This window comes from Dromiciops gliroides, chromosome 2 (assembly GCF_019393635.1).
Source record: "Dromiciops gliroides isolate mDroGli1 chromosome 2, mDroGli1.pri, whole genome shotgun sequence".
NCBI classification, from domain to species: Eukaryota; Metazoa; Chordata; class Mammalia; order Microbiotheria; family Microbiotheriidae; genus Dromiciops; species Dromiciops gliroides.
The window spans coordinates 253,761,387-253,782,104 of NC_057862.1; the positions used below are offsets into that span (position 1 = coordinate 253,761,387).

At 36.2% G+C, this 20,718-nt stretch overlaps 1 protein-coding gene across 1 annotated transcript in view; it reads left to right on the forward strand.

The window, feature by feature from the left end:
- Positions 1–20,718, forward strand: part of SYNE2 (spectrin repeat containing nuclear envelope protein 2) — a 430,300-nt gene that overhangs the window by 38,907 nt on the left and 370,675 nt on the right. The window contains exon 2 of the mRNA XM_043984057.1: positions 15,559–15,688. Coding sequence (XP_043839992.1) covers positions 15,610–15,688 — 79 coding nt within the window. The 5' untranslated portion in view covers positions 15,559–15,609. The remainder of the gene's footprint in view (positions 1–15,558; positions 15,689–20,718) is intronic.

The following is a 20,718-nucleotide window of genomic DNA, read 5'->3' on the forward strand; positions in this document are numbered from 1 at the left end:
GCTGGGAAGGGGCAACTCAGTTATGCCCTGAAAGGTGATTCATAGATTGAATAGACTGACTTGTACAGTATGTTCGACTTCTACCCTTTAACCCCCAGTCAATTTATCCAGCCTGGATTCTTCTGGTGGGTAAGCCTTCTTTGGAGGAAACTGAAAATTGTTTCATTTATGTGAATGATAAGCCTCAAAGAATTTTGCCAACAAGAAGTGTAAAAAGTATTTTGTTATCACATCTATAGGGATTGTGGTTGTGATACTTATCTTATGTAATGATGATAAATAAACTCCACAAGGCCAAATTCTGCTGCCAAATTAAACATGGAGGTGAGCAATCACAGGCCTGTAGCAATGGCCAAATTCAGAAGCCAGTCATCTTAATACAAAACCAATCCCTGTTTGAAAAGGTGGATAGTGGTGATTAATTCGGTAGAGTCAATTTCATTTGCTGAAGAGGGAAAATGGATTCATGAGCCAAGCATCAGTCCCAGGGTCTCTGTTGGTAAAGTCAAATGATGCTGACCAGGTTACAGAGCCTCCAATATTGCCTTTACCATGGGCCAAGAGGAAAAACAACCATTATGAATTTGCCTGCTTTTCATAATGTGCTACCTCCTAACTCCTGCTAAAATTGGCAAATATTTCCTTAAATAAATAGCCCATTCCTGAAACAAGATTCCAACAACCAAAATGCTTTTGGCTGTTAAAAGATGTTCGCTGGCAAGCATATCACATTAAGAAATATTTCATTTGAATGTTCTGCTGGAAGAGAGAATTTGCTTTGGTTGTGTGAGGATAGCACATGCTTTTTCAATGAGGAAATGTTATCCAATGGAAACATTTTAAAAAGTGTTATTATGATTACATTGCTTAAAAAATTTGGCAAAAAAATGATTCTAGGATTAGGGTGCAGTCACATAACTATTTTGTGAAGCATTTGTTATCTCCCTTGCATAGATTTATGCTAGTGTGAACCTTATCACCTTTATAGAACCTTTCCACCTTATACCATTTGTAAAATAGTATAACACTGCCCCCATCCTACAAATACAACAAAATCTCATTTTTACAAATTGGGACAAGGGTAATGCTCTAAAATAGTGATTTTCAGGACATGTAGAAATTGGAATTTTACCATAAGAAGCTGCTATGAAATCCAGCAAGGACTTTGGGGAAGCTTAAATTAACATGGTCAATGAATTCCCACCTGTGTATTTGGCATGGGTGAGGGCAAGCTGTCAGAAGGTGGGAGCATCAATACCCAGAGAGGGATATCTTAGCAGGTTATTTTAGTTATCTGTCATTTTAGTAGCAGGAGAGGGAGGGAGTCAACCCCCCCCTCCTAATTATAGTTTTGTTGATTTTTCATGGAGTTGTTCTGGCAAGGTTTAGAAGGATATTTTGTAAACTAAAAAGACTAAATGAAGATGAGCTATTATTACTATGTACAAGATCAATTTTCTTTTTTTTTAAATCTCACCAACATAATAAAACAGAATCTCATTTTGAATACAAATTAATAAATGTGTATATAGTATATATGTATATCTATGTGGATAGAAAATTTATTAAGTGCTTATTATATATCACTCACTGTACTAAACTGGAAGCATACAAATACAAGCCAATTGGAGACAGTTCAAGAAGATTACATGGTAATGGGTGAAGACAATAAATTAAGGGACATTAGAAAGCGGGGGAGATTCTGGTAGGAGGGAGAGGGATAATTGCCTTGAAGCAAAAGGTAGGGTATGGGGAAAACCAGATAGTATCTTATAGGCCTAGGCCCTGGCAAGATATCTGTTCCACAATCTGGATTGATAGCCAAGAAGCACTAAAAGGTATACATACCTATACATATGTACATATCTGCATATACATATTTCAAATGCACACACATGCATATATGTATATGTACATACATACACACACACACATATGGTAAGGTAGTACTCCCTGACTCTTGGCTTGAAGATTCCAAGATATGGACATAGTGATGACATATGGGAAATATCTTGAATAGGCATCTCTCTCCCAGTTGCTGTATATAAAATGTGAAATGTGCTTTACAAATTGCCATTTAAATTTTGTTGTGTGTGACTCTTCATGACTCCATTTGGAATTTTCTTGGCAAAGATACTAGAGTGGTTTTCTACTTCCTTCTCCAGGAACTGAGCAAACAAGGTTAAGTGACTTGCCCAAGGTCACACAGCTAAGAAGTATCTGAGATCAGATTGAACTCATGAAGATGAGTCTTCCTGACTCCCAGGCTGGGTTCCATTCACTGTGCCACCTACCTGCCCCTACTATCTAAATAATGTTTTTGAAAACACTTTAAAAATTATGAAGCACTGTATAAATTATTGTTATTAAGTGAATAGATTATATAGTAATTTCTCAAAGTAATTCTCAGTTATTTGCAGATGATTTGGCAGGAGTCCTAAAACTTGGCACCTTCTGGGTCTCTGCCTTGAATGTAGAGTCCATTGACCTTCTTTATCCTCTTGAATTCCATGTTCCTTCACAGTTAGGAGCATGATAATAATGTGAACATTATTATGGTGTATTAAACACATTCAATTCGATTCAATTCAGCAAATATTTTTTTAATGTCTACTTTATACAAAGTGCTTTGTAAGCTGCAACACTATATAAATATATACCGAGACAGCATAGCATAAAGGGAAGAATGCTAGATCTGGAGTCAGGAGAGACCTGGGTTGGATCCCACAGACATCATCTTGTGGCTGTGAGACTTGAGACAAGTCAATTAAGCTCTTTGTTATTAAGTTTTTTCTTCATCTGTAAAAAAGGACTGGGTTAGTGTGAGGCACAAAAGGGATAATTGTACACTAAGTGCATTATAAATGCCAGCTATTATTGTTTTGTAAGTAGCTATTATTGCTGGTTTTTGCCAACCTCACCAGTTTAATGTGGCAAAATCTCATTTTAAAGGACTTCTTACTTGGCAAGAAGATGCTAAGGTACTGAGAGTTGCCATTGCTGAGGGTGCATCATTCAGATTTGATGGGAAGCAGGGTAACATAATGGATGATATGTTATACTTAGGAAGGTCTGGATTGAAATCATCTTTGGTTGCTTGTTAGCTGTGTGGCTATGGGTAAGTAACAACCTTTCTGGGTCTCTGCTTCCCCTATCTGTAAAATGGAAACTAAAATACTTTAATATTGTTATGAGACTCAAATGAAATTATATATATCTCTGTGTGTGTGTATGTATATATGATATATGTAATTACATACACACATATATGTATTTATATAGTGGTTTACTGTTATTTGCTATAGTCTCATTCTGTAAAACTAATAAAAATAAAACTGTAAATCTTACTATGGCATTTTGTAAAAATTACAACTTCAATATCAAAAGATTTTATTGTCAATTTTAAAAATTCTTGGGGCCAGAAAGTTTTTCTCAAAGTCTCCCTGATTTAGCTTCTGTCTGATAGCAGGCCAGTCCTCAGAACATCATCTTTAAATGTCTGTGTTCCCTTTTCCTGTTTCCAGGCTGCCATGTTGTTGGAGAAAATTCTGCAGTTGGGTGATTTGTATGATCTGATGCCTATCAAATAAGGCAGAACCAAGAGGAAGGCGTATACAATGACTACAAAAATGTAAATGATGAGATCACTAAAATGAAGTTGACCTCTGAGTAACTGAAAAATCAGTGAAGACCCCGGAGAATAGATAATCAATCATACTTCCTCAAAGCAGAGTGGGGGTGGGGGAACCACTAGGATAATATTTTAAAGATTGCCAGATATAATCACTGCATTAGATTTAAACAAAATTATTGATGTCATTTGTTATTACATCACATGAATTTCTTCATATATCCTCCTCCCTCCACTACCAAGAGAGCCGTCCCTTGTAACAAAGATTTTTAAAAAGGGGGCAGGGAAAGGCAGGTTAGAAAAACCAACCAACATGTCAGTCATGTCTTGACAGCATGTGCAATATCCCCACCCAGAGTATTCTACCTCTTTGATAAAGGGAGAGAGGTGTGTTTTTTCAACTCTTTTCTCAAGCCAACCTTATAAGTAGAATTATGGATAGTTCATTTTCATCTCAATGTATTTTCTGTTTACATCGTTGTAGTCATTGTGAATATTGTCCTGGTTATTCCATTTTATATCAGTTCTTATAAGTTTTTGTATCAGATGTTTTTGCTTAAATAATTACTTAAGTAATTTTCTTTGTCACAAGTGAGAGTTTATTCAGAAGGGTAGGTAACGAACATGGAGTAGAGGCAAGAAGCTATTACTAAAATGTTTTTTTTTTTTTTAAATTATGCTGCTTGGGACTGCTTCACATTTATGCTATTTAACTTCAGTTGTCCCCCATTCTTGCAGACAATCCTTTTTTTTTTCTTTTCATCTCCAAACTCACTATCTATTCTACCCTCCAAAGCTTCTCTTTCAAATCTTTTCTACCATCACTCTGCAGAAATCTTTGCTTAACTGACTCCCTCCTATCTCAAAATTTATTTGTATTTTTAACCATCTTTTCTTTTTCTCCCATGTGTGAGGAAGAAATTCTGTTTTTAAGACCAATTTCTTCACCCATTTTCTCTCTTTCTTTGGCTTCAACTCTTTCAACTCTGCTTTCACATAACACACCACTCTTGCATTTTTTATTCATCAGTCTATGCATGTATCTTCCATTCCAGGAACTTTATAAATGCATATTGAATTGAACTGAAAAACCCTTGCTTTGACCCAGCTATTTATTTGAGCTGCTATCCTTTTTCTCTTCCTTTCCAGACTTCTTGACACAATAGTATTTGCCCTTGCTTCTTTACTTTCTCTTCAGTCATTATTTAACCCTTTGCATTATAGTTTCAGTTCCCATCATAAAGGAACTGCTCTTTCAGATCTATCCAGTACCACCTGATCCCCAAATCCAATGAGGCTTTCTCACTTCTTATCCTCCTTAATCTCTCTGTAGCATTTGTCATGATTGAAAACTCTATCAATATTTTGTTGTTCTGGGTTTCTGTGACACTGGATTCTGTTTTCCTATTTTTCTGCCTCACCCTTTTATTGCTGTTATTGGTCCTTTTTTCCCCTCCCACCTTCCAAACGTGGACATCATTCAGCATTCCATTCTTTTCCCTCTTCTCTTTCTATCCTTATCTACCATTAACTGTTATGTGAATGACTCCCAAAGATTTATCTTCAAAACTGACTCTTGGTCTGAATTCCAGGCCTGTATTTTGAGCTGTCTTCTGTCCATCTGAAGATTCAAGTGGCACTTCAAACTCAACATATCTCAGACACTATCATCATCCTTTTCACTTGAGGAATAAGACAGGGCTGTGCTAGATTGGGTACAACTCAGGAAGATTTCAGTTAAAGAAGGTCCTAATTATTCAAGAAAATAATTGTTTTTGTGGTTAGCATTAGACACGAGAGGCAACAGTGATTGAATTTGTCATCAGATTTTTTGGGGACAAAGTAATATAAAAGCAAATTGTTTGGGTTCCTTTTGGTGTCCTTAGGTAAAGTTCTCTTTCATGGTGACAATAGCATAACTCTGGTGTGATTCACATATTTACTGTCATGTATACAATAATTATTAACAATGAATATGAAATTAGAAATTAGTTTACAACACATATGAACTTTAATTTTGTGTGTGTGTGTGTGTGTATGAACAGGAGAATGGCATGGTGAATCAAGAGGTGATGAGAGTCAAGAAGAACTGAGTTCAAGTGTTCCCTTGGACACATACTAACTTTGTGGCTAGTCAAGTCACCCAATCTCTCAGGGCCTCAAGCAACTTTTAAAACTCTAAATTACAGAACAGTGGTTAATCTGTGATGGTAGAGAGAAGTTCCATACTGGAAATTCCCTATATCAATGATATAGTATATCCAGACAAACTTAATGTGCCCTGCAAGTTTTTGCCTCTGTATATTTTTCTCTCTCATACCTTCACCCTTGAATACCTCTACTCAAATCCTTTTTTTGTTCCTACTTCGCATTGATTTATTTATTACAAAAAGAACTCATATACACACAGACTGGATACATACTGGAGTGTATCCAGGCACTGGAGATGGCAGATGGTTTTTAAAAGGTAGATGGATTGGGTATAGCTGGCTCAGCAAACTCTGTCTCTAGTGGCTACTTTCAGCCTAGAAAACACATTCAGGGCCCAGGCTAGTGGACAATCACTGTTCAAAAAGTAGTGCTAGACTTTGGCTCTTTTAAAAAAATTTTAAAGTAATAAACATTTTTATTTATAGTTTTGGGTTCCAATTTTTATTCCTCCTTCCCTTCTTCCCTTCTCCCCTCCCTGAGACAGTAAGCAATCAGATATAGGTTATACATGTACAATAATGTAAAATATTGCCATATTAGTCATTTTGTATAAGAAAACTTGAATAAAAGAAAAAAATGAAAGTGAAAAATAGCATGCTTCAGTCTGTGTTCCATCGATATCAGTTCTTTCTTTGGAGGCTGATAGTAGGTTTCCTTAATAGTTTTTTGGGATTGTCTTGGATCATTGTATTGCTAAGAATAGTTAAGTCATTCACAGTTCTTCATCAAACAGTATTGCTGTCTCTGTGCACAAGTTCTCTTGGTTTTGATCACTTCACTATACATCAGTTCATATGTCTTTCCAGGTCTTTCTGAAATCATCCTGCTTGTTATTTCTTATAGCACAATAATATTCCATCACCATCATATACCACACCTTGTTTAGCCATTTCCCAATTGATGGGCATTCCTTTGATTTACACTTCTTAGTCACCACAAAAAGAGCTGCTAGAAATATTTTTGTATAAATTCTACCCAAATCCTGATCATCCATCTAGGTCTACCTCAAAAATTACTTCTCCCATGAAGTTTTCCTGAGTTCCCCTCTTACCCACTGTCAGAAGTTATCTCTTATTCCTCTGAACTTTCTAAACATTTTATTCATTTTTTTTTCTTGGCACCTATTATATTCTTTACTCTACTGGTGATGTGAGATAGGCAACCAGAGATTAGACTGGGGTGAAATCGAACAGAACAGGTATCTCCTAGGAAATGCACTAGCTTTGGTGAGATGGATCTGGGAGAGAGATGGATCCTAAACCCTAGTAATTTCCTTTCTGATTTCTCTGATTGTTGCAGTGCTGATCTCAATGGGTTCCAAGCATGCAGTGAGGGATGGGAGAATCAGAGAGAGCGATATCAGGTTCTTCCTGATCAGCTGCTTCTTGGCTTCTTTACAGTTTTGAACCAACGTTTTAACAGCTAATTTACTGTTTTTATAAATCAGTTGACTATTAAAAATGAACTGTTTGAGTTTTGTTTTGGTCAGTTTTGAGCAGAAGGCTTCCCAGGTTTTGGGTTGGTGCTTGAGAGCAGAAATGAGAGATTTTCTATTTTAGAAATTGTAGAGCAGATTCTACATCATACTCCCAGATCTACATTGACCTTCAGACCAACATCCAGGTGCCACAAACTGTGAGCTCTTGTCCATGGAAGTTGGGAATTTGCTGGTTGGGAGCCCTCTGTCAAGCAGTGGCAACTCTGAAGCTCTTAGGAAAACCATCAAATTCACACTGGATATCACTTGAGGAAGCCATTTTCCTGGTGACTTGTGGCAACTGGTTGGCATAGTGGATAAAGTACTGAACCTAGAGTCAGGAACACCTGACTCTACACCTGAGTTCATATTCTGCCTTAGATACTTACTAGTAGCTATGTTACTCTAGGCAAGTTACTTACCAAGTTACTTCAGCCTTAGTTTCCTCATCTGTAAAATGGGAGGATTGTTGTGAGGATCAAGGGAGATAAAACATATTAAGAGCTTAGAAATAACCTTAAGGCACCATATAAATGCTATTGTTACTATTATGATTAAGAACAATACCATTTAGCAGCCATGTTATATAATATACCCCCTAGTTGTTTAATTACTTTAAATTTACTTTTCCCTAGGTTGTTAATGCTTCCAAATGTGCAAATGGTATATACATATCCAAAGCATGCTTTTTAAAAATATGTTCCACTTGTTGTCAGGTCTATACAAAATAATCGCAGAACTTCTAGCATCATAATATCACTATTCTTACTGCATTTGATGATGGGGAAGAAGGAATTGTCAGAATATTAAATGTCTTTATTACTTTTATATATTAAAAATATATTCCCCTATCAACTGTAACATTTACATGTATTATATCACTAGCATGTAAAATATTTTAGCATCATTAGTGAGCGTCATTTTTTAAATTTAAAGATATGATCCAGAGTTGTTATGAGATCTACATTGTTTGCCTGTCAGTATCAAATATGCATTTTGGTGGGTTATTAAAAAAATTGAAAATGTATCATTGGTGTTTTATGTTGTAATTTGCTAAGATCAGTTCTACAAGTAATAATTAAAGAAAATAGGGAAGCACTGGGGTTTGAGATTGCTCTTTCTCAGGCTAATCTCACAATGGTTGGGGGTTCGGGGCAACTGCCAGTCCCGTTCTGTCTCATTTCAGTTGGATCTCAGGTTTGCAGTCAATATTACTTCCTGAATACCTTTGCTTTGGTTCTTATCCAGATCTCTGCCATGACTGCTAGAATTTGTCAGATTCTGCTCAGTTTGTCTGTTATGTTATTCAACTTGGCTGGAGCCACAACAGCTCTGCGGCCAAGGCAGGCACCATAAACATCAAGTGGCTGAGGGTCACCTGCTCCAACAAGGGCTCCCACTTTTAAGATATTCTCTGCTTCTGGCCACATTAAGAGAATAAAATGGAATGGTAAACTGAAAGTTACTTCAGAGGCAAAGAAAAAAGGTACTTCAAGGATGCTGGGAAATATAAAGTTGCAGAAGTATGCTGGAGCCCGCTCTTGCCAGCTCTTGCCAGCTCTTTGGTAAATTTCCATTATGGACATTTACACCTCAGAAATCAGCAAACATTACAAATCAAGGCTTGATTTATTATTTTGATTGTTTAGACTTAAGAAAGCAATAGAAAACTGTTACTAATGCAGATTAAACTTCAAAGTGTGTTATGGGTAAATTTTTCCCCTCCTGGGAGAGTCAAGTTGTTAAACATTTACCAGCATAGTCCTGGCTATGCCTCCATAGATTTCCTGCTTTTCCTGCAGCCTTCCTGATTTATTTTCCCCAGTCAGCTTCTGGGAGGCATTAGAAACACCTGTAATAATGATATGTCTTCTGAGAGTAAATATATGACCTGAAAGAGTCAGGTTTTTCAAAAGGTTAACAACTGCTTATCTCACAGGTTGTTTGAATTTACACTGAAGGCTGATAGCCCTCATGTTTACAATGTATTTGACATATCTCTAAAGGATTTCCCTCCTCTTAAGCAGGGTCTCACAAAAGAGACCTTTTACATATATTTTCTCATCTGAGCCTCATAACTCTATGAAATACATAGTCTAAGTATTGTTATTTCCATCTCCCATGTAGGGAAACTGGTATAGAGAATTAAGTGATTTGGTTCCACAGCTAGTAAATGTCAGAGATGGAATCTAAAAGTGCGTCTTCTAGAATGAGTCAAACACTCTATGTTTTGCCCTGTGGCTGACAGTTTTAAGTTAAATCTTCTCAAATCTACCTTTTGTTATTTGTTTCTTTAGTGAGCATGTTACAGATTCCATTGCCAAATCATGCTTTGTTTTAAAAGAAGGTTGATTAATGTCTTTTTTTTTTACATCATTATAATTTCCTTCAGTATCATTTCTCTTTCCCATTCCAGAGAGCCATCCTATATAAGATGCTTTTAGTTTAAAATTGGAAAAAACCTATATGATTTAGTGCTTCCTGCATGTACTTGAATACTAAAAGTAGCAAAGGCACAAGCGGCATACATAGTTCAGTAGGAACTGGGCTGGATTTGGAGTCAAAATATCTCAGATATTTATTACTATTGCTTTGGTCTCAGGGGTGTGCTCACAAATGTTTAGCAACCAGTTCTCTGAAAAAACAAATGTACACTCAATTTCCTTTTAAGTATAATCTGAATTATTAACATTTTCTTCATCACTTTCCTAAGTCTAAACAATTCACAAAACAAATCAAGTCTTAATTTGTGGCATCATCTGAGTTCTGAGGTGCAAATGCCTCTGATGAAGATTTAATAATTGGCATTAACAACAACAACCTCAAAAAGCTTGCCATCCTGAGCTGGTTAGAGCTGGCTCCAGCATGCCACTGCTCCTTATCTATAAAATAAGGGAGTTGGACCGGATGGTGTCCAAGATAATTTCTAGTGCCAAATCCTGTGATTCTTTGGTATCTGAAAATATTTAGCCCAAGCATTAGGAACAACAATAATCCTCCCTCTTTATCAAAGATGCCTCTTTCTACCAAATCCACCCAATTCCTAGCATTTTACATAATAACTAACATTTTAAAAGCACTATAAGATATGCTATCATTTCTTCCATTTTACAGATCAAAACAATGACATTCATTGAGATTGAGACTTGCCTAGTGTCACACAGCTAAGTGTCTGAGGCAAGTTTCAAACACATTTCTTCCTGATTTCGAATCCATTATTTCTTGCCATTACAGTATCCTGCATACAGATATTTATTGACTTGAATATTACAAACTACATTTTTTTCAGAAAAATTAAACAAAACCCTTTGGGCAGAAAAATCTTTTAAAATGAATAATTATTGGAAATATTTCTTCAAGTGTACTTTCCTACTTTCTCACGTTAATGAACATAATTTAACCTCTTCTTGCTCGCCCAAATTGTATGATGACAGAATCATAGAATTTTAGAGATGGAAGGAACCTGAGTGGACATCTAGTATAATCCTTATCCAAAAGGAATCCAGAACCCTGGATCTAGAATCCTGGTTTTACCACTTAATAGTGATGTGACCTTGGGCAAGCTGTTTAAGAGACTCAAATAGGGAACAGTGAAGGTGATAAAAATGTAAGTTATTTCTATAATCCTCATCAGTTTTTGTTTTTTACTATGACCTAACACACATACAGTTTTTAAGAGTCTTTCATATTATTGTTTGTTCCTATGTGAAATGGTCTCAGATTGCTGTGCTTTTTGAGTTGTTAGGTCTACTTTATTGTTGTTATTGTTGTGTTTGTTTGGCAACTTTAACAAGATTTGGAGTAGTTCTAAAGGGATGCTGGGAATGACCTCTAACCACCTTGTAAAAGAATTATTTGGAAAAAGAATCAGAAAAGAACATCTAGAAATGACTTGTACAAGTATCACAAACTTTTTGTTGTGAGGCCCTTTTGAGTATATAAAATATTAATAGTAATGTGTTGCTAAGACAAGTCCATTGTTTACACTTAGAGGCCCCGGCTAAGGGGACGGAAACCCTGCAGAAATCCTGGGTGGATTGCAAATAACAGCAATGCTGTAGAAAAGTAAGAAAATCAAGAGGGAAGAACTCTCAATGAATGAAGTTGTAATTGCTTAAAAAAACATTTTGTGCTTCAAAATCATCATATTAAAGACATGTCTGAAAAACCTCAAGATAGAATATCTCCTGCTTTTTTGTCATCTCCTAATCTTTTGAGTACAAAATATGTGACCTTTATTTCCACAGAAAGTATTTTTTCCTAGTACTTCTATATTATGAAGGACTTGTTAGCAACAGAAAACCCTTTAACCAACTAAATGTTGCTTTGAAATTATTTTTAGCCATTTCTGAGAAACTTGGAAACCTTCAGGCATTAGGTCAATCTTTACACATTATCACCTCCGTTATGAAGATTTAAAACAATTCATATAGCAAAAAGGTAGAGAAATTGACATGAAAATGCATACTTTCTGTATTCCAGGTCTATTTTTCCTACATTTTCAAGCTTGAAAAATAGCTGTATTCCAATCATAACCCAAAATGATGTTTTAGAACTACTTTGTAAAAACAGATATATAGGAGTTTTCCTATATTTGGAAACATTCAAAAATTACCACAAGTCTATCAGATCATGTTGTATAAGCTAACACATTTGTTTTCAAGTAGTTCATGCTATTAAACTCATATCTTATTTTCCATGGATTCTGTTAAATACAACTATGCAGATCAACCCTTTTGATCTTGAAATCAGAAAGACCTCTCTATACCATCTAGCATGGTCAGCTCCTAGTTGCCTGCCTGAATATTGTCCACTGTTCATTTTAAACAATAGGATATGTTAACTGCAAGATCTATTGTAATTCAAAGTCTGCAGTCTATGGCAACTTGGTGTATTGTGATGAACTTTTATTTCAAAAAGAGAAGTAAAGCTGTCAGAGTCTCATTTACCACGAGTAAATAGAGGGAGCCATTATTTCTATCTAAGGAAGCAGCCCCCATTATTCTTCACTTTTAGAATGACATTTCTCAAAGGACAGGCGGAGCACAAGTAATTAGGATAGTCCTTTGGGGATTTTAGCTGATTAGCGTACCCCTGTGACTAATGCTAACTGCCTGGCTCAACCTTCCACTCCTCCATCTGCCTTTCTTTTTCCACTTCCCATTTAGTCTCTCTAGTCACGGTTTTGGGAAATCTCACAAAGTTTTAAGTCGCTATCCTTTACCAGTTTTCCATAGACCCTATATGGTTGGCAAACTCTTTGGGGGGGTCAACTCATTCTTTCCTCTACATTCCAACACCCGAAACAATTATTGTGGAGAAATAGCAGGTCATCAAAGATAGCCTGATCAGCTGTAATTAGATCCTCATGTCCTTGGCAGAATGGGTTATAGATAAATAATTCTACTGAGGTTGAGATCTGGTTTTTTTGGGTTTTTTTGGTGAGGCAATTGGGGTTAAGTGACTTGCCCAGGGTCACACAGCTAGTAAGTGTCAAGTGTCTGAGGCCGGATTTGAACTCAGGTCCTCCTGAATCCAGGGCCGGTGCTTTATCCACTGCGCCACCTAGCTGCCCCTGAGATCTGGTTTTTAAACCTACCTCTTCCAATCGCTTTCAGCCATTTATGTTTTTTTTCTTACTGTTGATATCTTTCTCAGTAAGAATTGTTTTTTAAATTATCTGTGTGCTAGTAAAACTTAATTGGTTGGGAGTTAGAAGCAAAAACTTCCATAGCATACTGCTTTAAAAATACAGTCATTTTAAAAGCCTAATTTTAAAGCCTAAATGTTTTCTTAATACTTTAAAGAAGTTTGTATTTGTGTTTTGCAACTTACACAGAAAACTGAATTCTATTCTATCATCAGGCAAAGTAACATATAAACCCTGCTGAAAAAAGGTTTCTTGATCTTGTGATAAATTGTATTAGTAGGTTTTTCTATACTATCCTTAATTTCTTATAAATAAGATGAAGTACAAATAAAATGAAAACCCTTTCCCACAGTTTGTTTCTTTATATTGTTTTAAGTAATTTAGGATAAAAGATTGGAATTAGCATCTTTGTCCAAAGCTCACTATTAGTGATACACTAGTCAGTAATGGCATGATGAATGACTGTAGTCCCTGCTATGGAGGCTGATAGATTGTTTGAGTTTGGGAGTTCTGAGCTGCAGTGGGTCTAAAGATGATCAGGTGTCAACACTAAGTTTGATACCTATAACATAGTAAGTTCCTGGCATGGAAAGGGCACCACACTGCCTAAGGAAGGACAAATTGGAACTTCAGGATTGGAGCAGGTCAAAACTTCCATGCTAATCAGCAAGCAATGGAATTGAAGCATGAGTATAGTAACCACTGTCCTTCTAGCCTGGGCAAGATAGGGGAAGAGAGAGACAGGGAGAGACAGAGAAAGAGACAGAGACAGAAAGACATACACACACACACACACACACACACACACACAGAGAAAGAGAGAGAGAGAGAGAGAGAGAGAGAGAGAGAGAGAGAGAGAGAGGACTAAACAAAAAACCCAATGGCACATGGATTTCTTAAAGTGACATTTCAATGACAGGTGACCTTTTATAATAACATTTGAAATCAAGGAATATTAGTGTATTAATGCTTGATTCTAACTCTAATGTTGTTAAACAAAAAGGTGTACCACTTAAATGTTAAATTTAATACTAGTGACAGTAAAATAAAATACACCACTGAATTTAAGATGTGTTCTTAGTAGTTTAGATTTTTAACATTTTCTTCAAAGATGAATGTCTGAAAAAATAAAGCTTTTTATTCTCTTGTCTCACCTGTTTAATTCTATTCAATAAGCATTTCCTAGCAAGCACTATGTTACCAGGTTTGGGACCAGGCATTGTGTTAAGTGTAATTAATATGAAGACAAAACAAAAAAAAATTAAAAAAAAATCCAGTCCTATCCTCAGAGGGTCCCAATCTTCAGAGTTTATATTCTATTATATTATGTGCCCATTACCACTGAACAGCTTTCAGAAAATGTTCTTTAGAATCTTATTTACCCCATAGCACATCTAATGATGAAACCTAACCTTTTCTTTGTTTTGGCCTATGATTTCATTAGTAGAGAGAACTACCCTTGAAAAAACTATTCCCTCTACCAATCAGTGCAGTTTGCCACCTGCTCTGTAATTTAGACAGTTGCCCAGGGTATTGAGAGAACCCATCATCACATAGTCCCATATGTGTCCGGGGTGGGATTTGAACCTGGGTCTATCCTCACTACAAGACTAGCTCTCTATTCATTTCACCACACTGCTATACTCAGTTTTAGAAACATTCTTACCAAATTCTGTGGGTACAATGTTATTATTATTCATAATAATATTTATAATATAATTTATAATTATCATTTCACATCACCTTTTCCATTTATTATTGAAAATGGCCAATTAGACATTTTAGTGGCTTAGTTCTGCTTAGCTACTGACTTTGGATTATGTTCTGTTTTGCCTCAAAATATCACTGTCTGAAGAAGTGTTTTAATTCCTGCCTCCTGAATAATAAATACCGACTTTATGTGTATGAAGTTATGCATCAGAACTGATTATGGCGGGGGGGGGGAACTGGAGGAAGGAGGAGTAGATTATTTGATACTAAATTAAAGATGAGGTTAGTCTTGGAGGGAAAGGAACATGGAAATATAGAGAATAAGACCTTGGGAAGAGAAGCAAAGAGACCCAGTAGAACTCTTTTGTCTGAAACATTCTTTGTTACTTTCATTTCCCAAGTTCTCCAGGCTCTGCTTCTATTGTTTCCAATGCATTATAACAGCTATTGAGCAAGAAACAAATTCATTGAGATACAATGTTTTAAAGAAAATCCTTGAAGTGGGAGCAGCACCAAAATAGGCAAAGATATTATCAGGTGATGTCAACATCACTTCCCCTGGACAACCTACTTGAATCTTTCTCATTGCTGGGGTTTCCTTCTCATGACAAATTGTTTCAGAATCCTCATTCTAGTTCTTTTGGGAGTTCTGCCAGCAATTCCAGAGAACATGAACAGAATCATAGGGCAAAAACTGGATTATTATTCTAAAAAGAAGGCGTAGCCACTTTCCCCCTATAAACTAAGGAAACACCTAAGAGGGGGGAAAAGTTTCTTCAAGTCTTTTCTCTTGCTTATTTGGTAGTGCATTTTAAAAAAATAGACATTCCAAAGTGTGACATTACTAATGTTGTCTTCCCTTCCCCCCTTTCCTTTCAGCTCACTTCTTTAACTGAGGAGGACATGATATAATCTCCACAAAGTTAAAGAATGGCATCTGGGCCTATGCCTCCTACCAAAGATGAACAGCTTTCCTCTGGCATCGATGATCTCCACTTCTCACTACAAGGTAAATAAAGTGGGCATTTGATGGATCTGCTTGGGTCCAAGGAAACCTTACTCTTTTCTGTTCAGGAGTTCTGTAGGCATTGATTATTTTTTCTTTCTCTCTCTCTCTCTTTCTCTCTCTCTCTCTCTCTCTCTCTCTCTCTCTCTCTCTCTCTTTCTTTTGTGGGGCAGTGAGAGTTAACTGACTTGCCTAGGGTCACACAGCTACACAGGGTCAAGTGTCTGAGGCTGGATTTGAACTCAGGTACTCCTGAATCCAGGGCCGGTGCTTTATTCACTGCGCCGCCTAGTTGCCACCTACCACATTGATTATTATCTCTATTTGAGAGATTATAATTTGCCCTAGGTTAAAGCTTTAAAAATATATGTACTTTAGGCCTGATTTTTAAGTAACAGTTGACTAGAGAAATGGAGAATGGTTTTTATAAAAGAAGTTAAAAATCTAAGTACATTGCATATAATTGATTTTTTTCTAGGTGAAAAAGGAAAAGTTTGTTGTTGTAGTTTCCTTCTCTTTTTGTGACTCTTTTCTACCTTTTTCACATTCTTAAGTTTTATATCCTCTGTCTCTATAGAAATGCATTTGCGCCAGCAAATTAGTAACAACACATACTTGTTTCCATATTAATAAAATGGACATTTTAAAAACAAGTTGGGGCAAAATTGATTTATAGAAACTTGGTTTGTTTTTTACTGCATCTTGGTAATGTTTGTAATATTTGTATAGTTTTGAGAGCTCAATAGCTGCAGTCACTCTGCCTTTGTTTTGCTTCCTTCTTAGCTACCTGTTTGATCCGATATCTCTTTAACATGAAAGGTCAGACAGAAAAGTTGGGCTGTGTGGGTAAAGCAGATCTTAGGGTTGGGAAACAAAATAATGTCTAGGATGGAAGGAATGAATGAGTTTATAGCATTTTCTTAGAGCTCTCACCCTCTAGTTTAGGGGTTCTTAACCTGAGTCCATGAACTTGTTTGTTTGTTTTTAATTGATAATTATATTTTTATATAATTTATTTACTTTCTAATTCTATGGATTTTATTTTATTCATTTAAAAACATAATTCTTAAAAGGGACGGCTAACTGCTAGGCTTGAAATCAGGAAGACCCGCGTTTGAACCCAATCTTGGACACTTACAAGCTGTGTGATCCTGGGCAAGTCACTTAACCTGTTTACCTCAATTTCTTCATCTGTAAGATGAGGTGGAAAGGAAATGACAAATTACTCCAGTACATTTGCCAAGAAAGCTCCAAATGGGGTCACAAAGAGTTGGACAATTCCTGAAATGAATCAGCTTACTATTCTTTTAAATTTATTTATGTTTATTTATTTATTTTTGTGGGGCAATGGGGGTTAAGTGACTTGCCCAGGGTCACACAGCTAGTACGTGTCAAGTGTCTGAAGCCAGATTTGAACTCAGGTCCTCCTGAATCCAGGGCTGGTGCTTATCCACTGCGCCACCTAGCTGCCCCTCAACTTACTATTCTAAGAAGGGTTCTATAAGCTTTACTAGATTTCCAAAAAGATTCATGACACCAAAAAAGGTTAAGAACCCCAGTTCTATTTTTTTTTTTGTGATGTTGAAGTTCACATACACTGGTTTATCTTTGTTATTTTAGAAGCTGATGATCATTATACATAGTACCCAAATACTTATAGCATATATAGTTATAGCACAATAACTTTAAAATACATGGATTCCAAATTATTGGTGGTGAGAATAAAGATAATGAGTGTCTTTCTAACATTTTAAAACCCTAAGTAAACAATTTTTTGATTAACCCAGATCTTCATCTTGAGGTAGAAAGGCCAAATAACTCCTAGCAACTCTAGCTATTTTAATATAAAACTATGGTGCCCTGCACAGTAGACATTTAAACTACTATCTGCATAGAACAATGCAACGTATAGGCATCTGAAATGTCTTGTTACAGGATTGGATAGAGATTAATTTTAAAAAACCATATTTTTCAGTAAATCAATTCAGAAAGGGTTAGATTTAGAAACAGGATCCAGCTTCTATCTTAACTGAAAGATAGCATAACTGAATGAAGGTAGTGATTATGCATCTCTTTGATCATCTCTAATTATATCTGCTTCTTGGATTTCAATGCAATGTGGGGCAGTAACTCATGGAACAGAATATATTAAATCAAGTGAAGATTTGAAATTTATTTCCTTCATCCCAAAGCATTTCCAACGAATGCGGTAGGAACACTTTCTACAATTCTTGACAATAGAACCGAAGGTCTTGGAGACTGGGGTGGCCAGATCATGTCTTCAGGTGGCGTCTTGGCAACCAGCCCTGCACTAGGAGCATAAACCTCTTTTATTAATAATAATATGCTTAGATCTAAGAGACTACAATTCTATCCCAGCCTTTGAATAATTATTTATTAAGCTGAGTGAAATGATTTTTAAATTTGCCACTGCTTACTTTTCTATTAAACCAGAACAAGATTTATAGATTTCAGCTTATCCTTACTGAATGGTTAGATCTCTATCTCTTTTATTTGTCCACATGTATAAACTCTCCCCCAACATGTATAGGGTTTTTTAAAATTAATGTTTCTTTTTTTTAATTGAATGAAATCCATTTTCTTTCCATCCCACCACACCATCTCGTTGAGGAGAAAAGAACAAATTCCTTGTACCCAATAAGCATAGTCAAGCAAAACAAATTCCCCCATTGGCTGTGGAAAAACAGACAAAAACAAAACAAAACAGAATGAACCCCCTCATTCTGTACCCTAAATCCCTCACATCTTTGTCAGATGGTGAATAACATGCTTCATCCTCAGCCTTCTGGCATTATGGATGGTCATTCTGTTAATCAGTTCTTAAAGTTTTCAAAGCTGTTTGTCTTTACAGGACTGTTGTATTGTAGAAATTGTTCCCTGGCTCTGCCCATTTCATTCTTCATCAGTTTATAAAAATCCTCAAAGTCATTATAGTTTGATTTGTTTTTCTTGTTATGCTTTCTTCATTCTACATCAGTAGATGCAAGTCTTTCTGTGATTCTTTGAAATCATTTATTTCTTAATTTCTTTCAGCCTAATAGTATTCCACCATGCCCATATATCACAATTTGTTCAGCCCTTGCTCAGTCAGTTGACAGGTGTCCCCTTGGTTTCCAGTTTTTTTGCCACCATAAAAAGAACTTTTCTTCTTGTATATATGGGACCATTTCCTCTTTGTTTCATCTCTTTTGGATATGGGTTGAGCAGTGGTATAACTGGGTCAAAGGTCATGGATCAGTTAGATATTTTTGTGTATAATTCCAAATTGCTTTCCAGAATGGCTGTTCCCATCCATTGGTCCACCAACAGTATATCATGTTTAGTAGTTCTTTTTTCCAACCTTGTATTTGTTTTTGTTCCCCAAGCATGTGCCCCCTTGTCATCTTCTGATGACAAATAGGCAGAAGCACTAAGTTGTACATTGGATAGAGCTCTAGATTTGGAGTTAGGGTGAGTTCATATCTGGACATTTACTAGCTATGTGGCCCCAAGCAAATCAATTTCTGTCAGCCTCAGTTTCCTCAGATATAAAATGGGAATGATAATAGCATCTATTTCCCAGGATTGCTGTAAAGATCAAATGAAATAATGTTTGAAAGCTCTTAGCACAGTTGTCTGGTTCATAGTAGGCACTTAATTACTGTCTGTCTCCCTTCCTTTTCTGTCCTTCCTATGCCTTGACTATCTCATCTACTTCAGTAGCTTTCAAGTCCATGCCAGTACCTCTGAGGTCCAGGTCCACAAAACCAACTGTCTTCTGGACATCTCCACCTACCTGTTCCATTATCATGTAAAACTACATATTTCCAAAGCTGAGCACTTTATCTTTTCCCCTAAACCTGCTGTTCCTCCTCCCGATGTCTATTAGGAAGTCTGTAGGAAGTCTTGTACCTTTGAGTCTTCTTTCTCCCTTACCTCTTTTATCTAATTAGTTGTCAAATAATTTATTAATGTTAATTTATGGAATAATATTTATTAAATGTTACTTTGTGGAGTACCTACTGTGTCCAGCATATACATACACACACACACACACACACACACACACACACACATATATGTATTGTAAGGGGCTAAAATTCTAGCTAGTGTGTCTAAAATATCTAATGAGTGGTTGCCAATAAATTATAAGCTTTAGCAAGAGTTAGACTTATAAGCATTTATTTAGGAGAATAAGAATTTGGTGAAAAGGAAGAGAAAGGCCTAGATCATCTATCTATTAAAGGGAGAGCACATTTCTAGCTCCCTTCTCCACCCGAGTCCTGAAGAAGGAGAACGAGAGAGCCAGCCTCACCCCCTCTTCCTTCCACAAGCAAATATTACTTCCTGTTGCCAAAGAAAAGCTGCATGGCCTTGCCCTCAGAGGCCTTCTCCTTATGGTGGAGCTTTCCTACAGTTAAGTCTCCAGCAGGTGTGTGTGTAATATATGCTATGTGCTGGTAGATAAAATGCTGAAGAAAAAAGGTTTAGAAAAAACATGGTACTTGTCAACTTGGAGATTTTTAAGTACAAAATAACATAAGGCAAGTACAAAAGAAAGGTACAAAGTACTAGGCAAAGTCTAAGAGGGAAGGTTTATTACTGACCAGGGTTTAAGACAAGCCTTTTTAACCTTGAATCCATGGACTTTTTAAAAAACTTAGATAACTATGTTAATATAATTATTTTCTTTTGTAGAATATGTATTTTGTTTTATACATTTAAAAGCAGTATTCTGAAATAGGTCTGTAGGCTTAATTGAGATGTCAAAGGGGTCCAATGCATACCAGAAATGTTAAGAATTCCTGACTAAAGAGGTTACTTGGAGAAGATAACTTTTGAGTTGTACTTGAAAAAAAGGATGTCGAACATGCAGACTGTAGGACCCCCTCAATACTCCTAAGTGTGGCCTGAACCAGATTAAAATGTAATTGAGAAATATTTAATAAAATAAATAAAAATATAATAAAACATAGTTAACACTGCATTTTAAAATTAAGTCAATATGCAACCTGCAGGAATTTTTATGTATG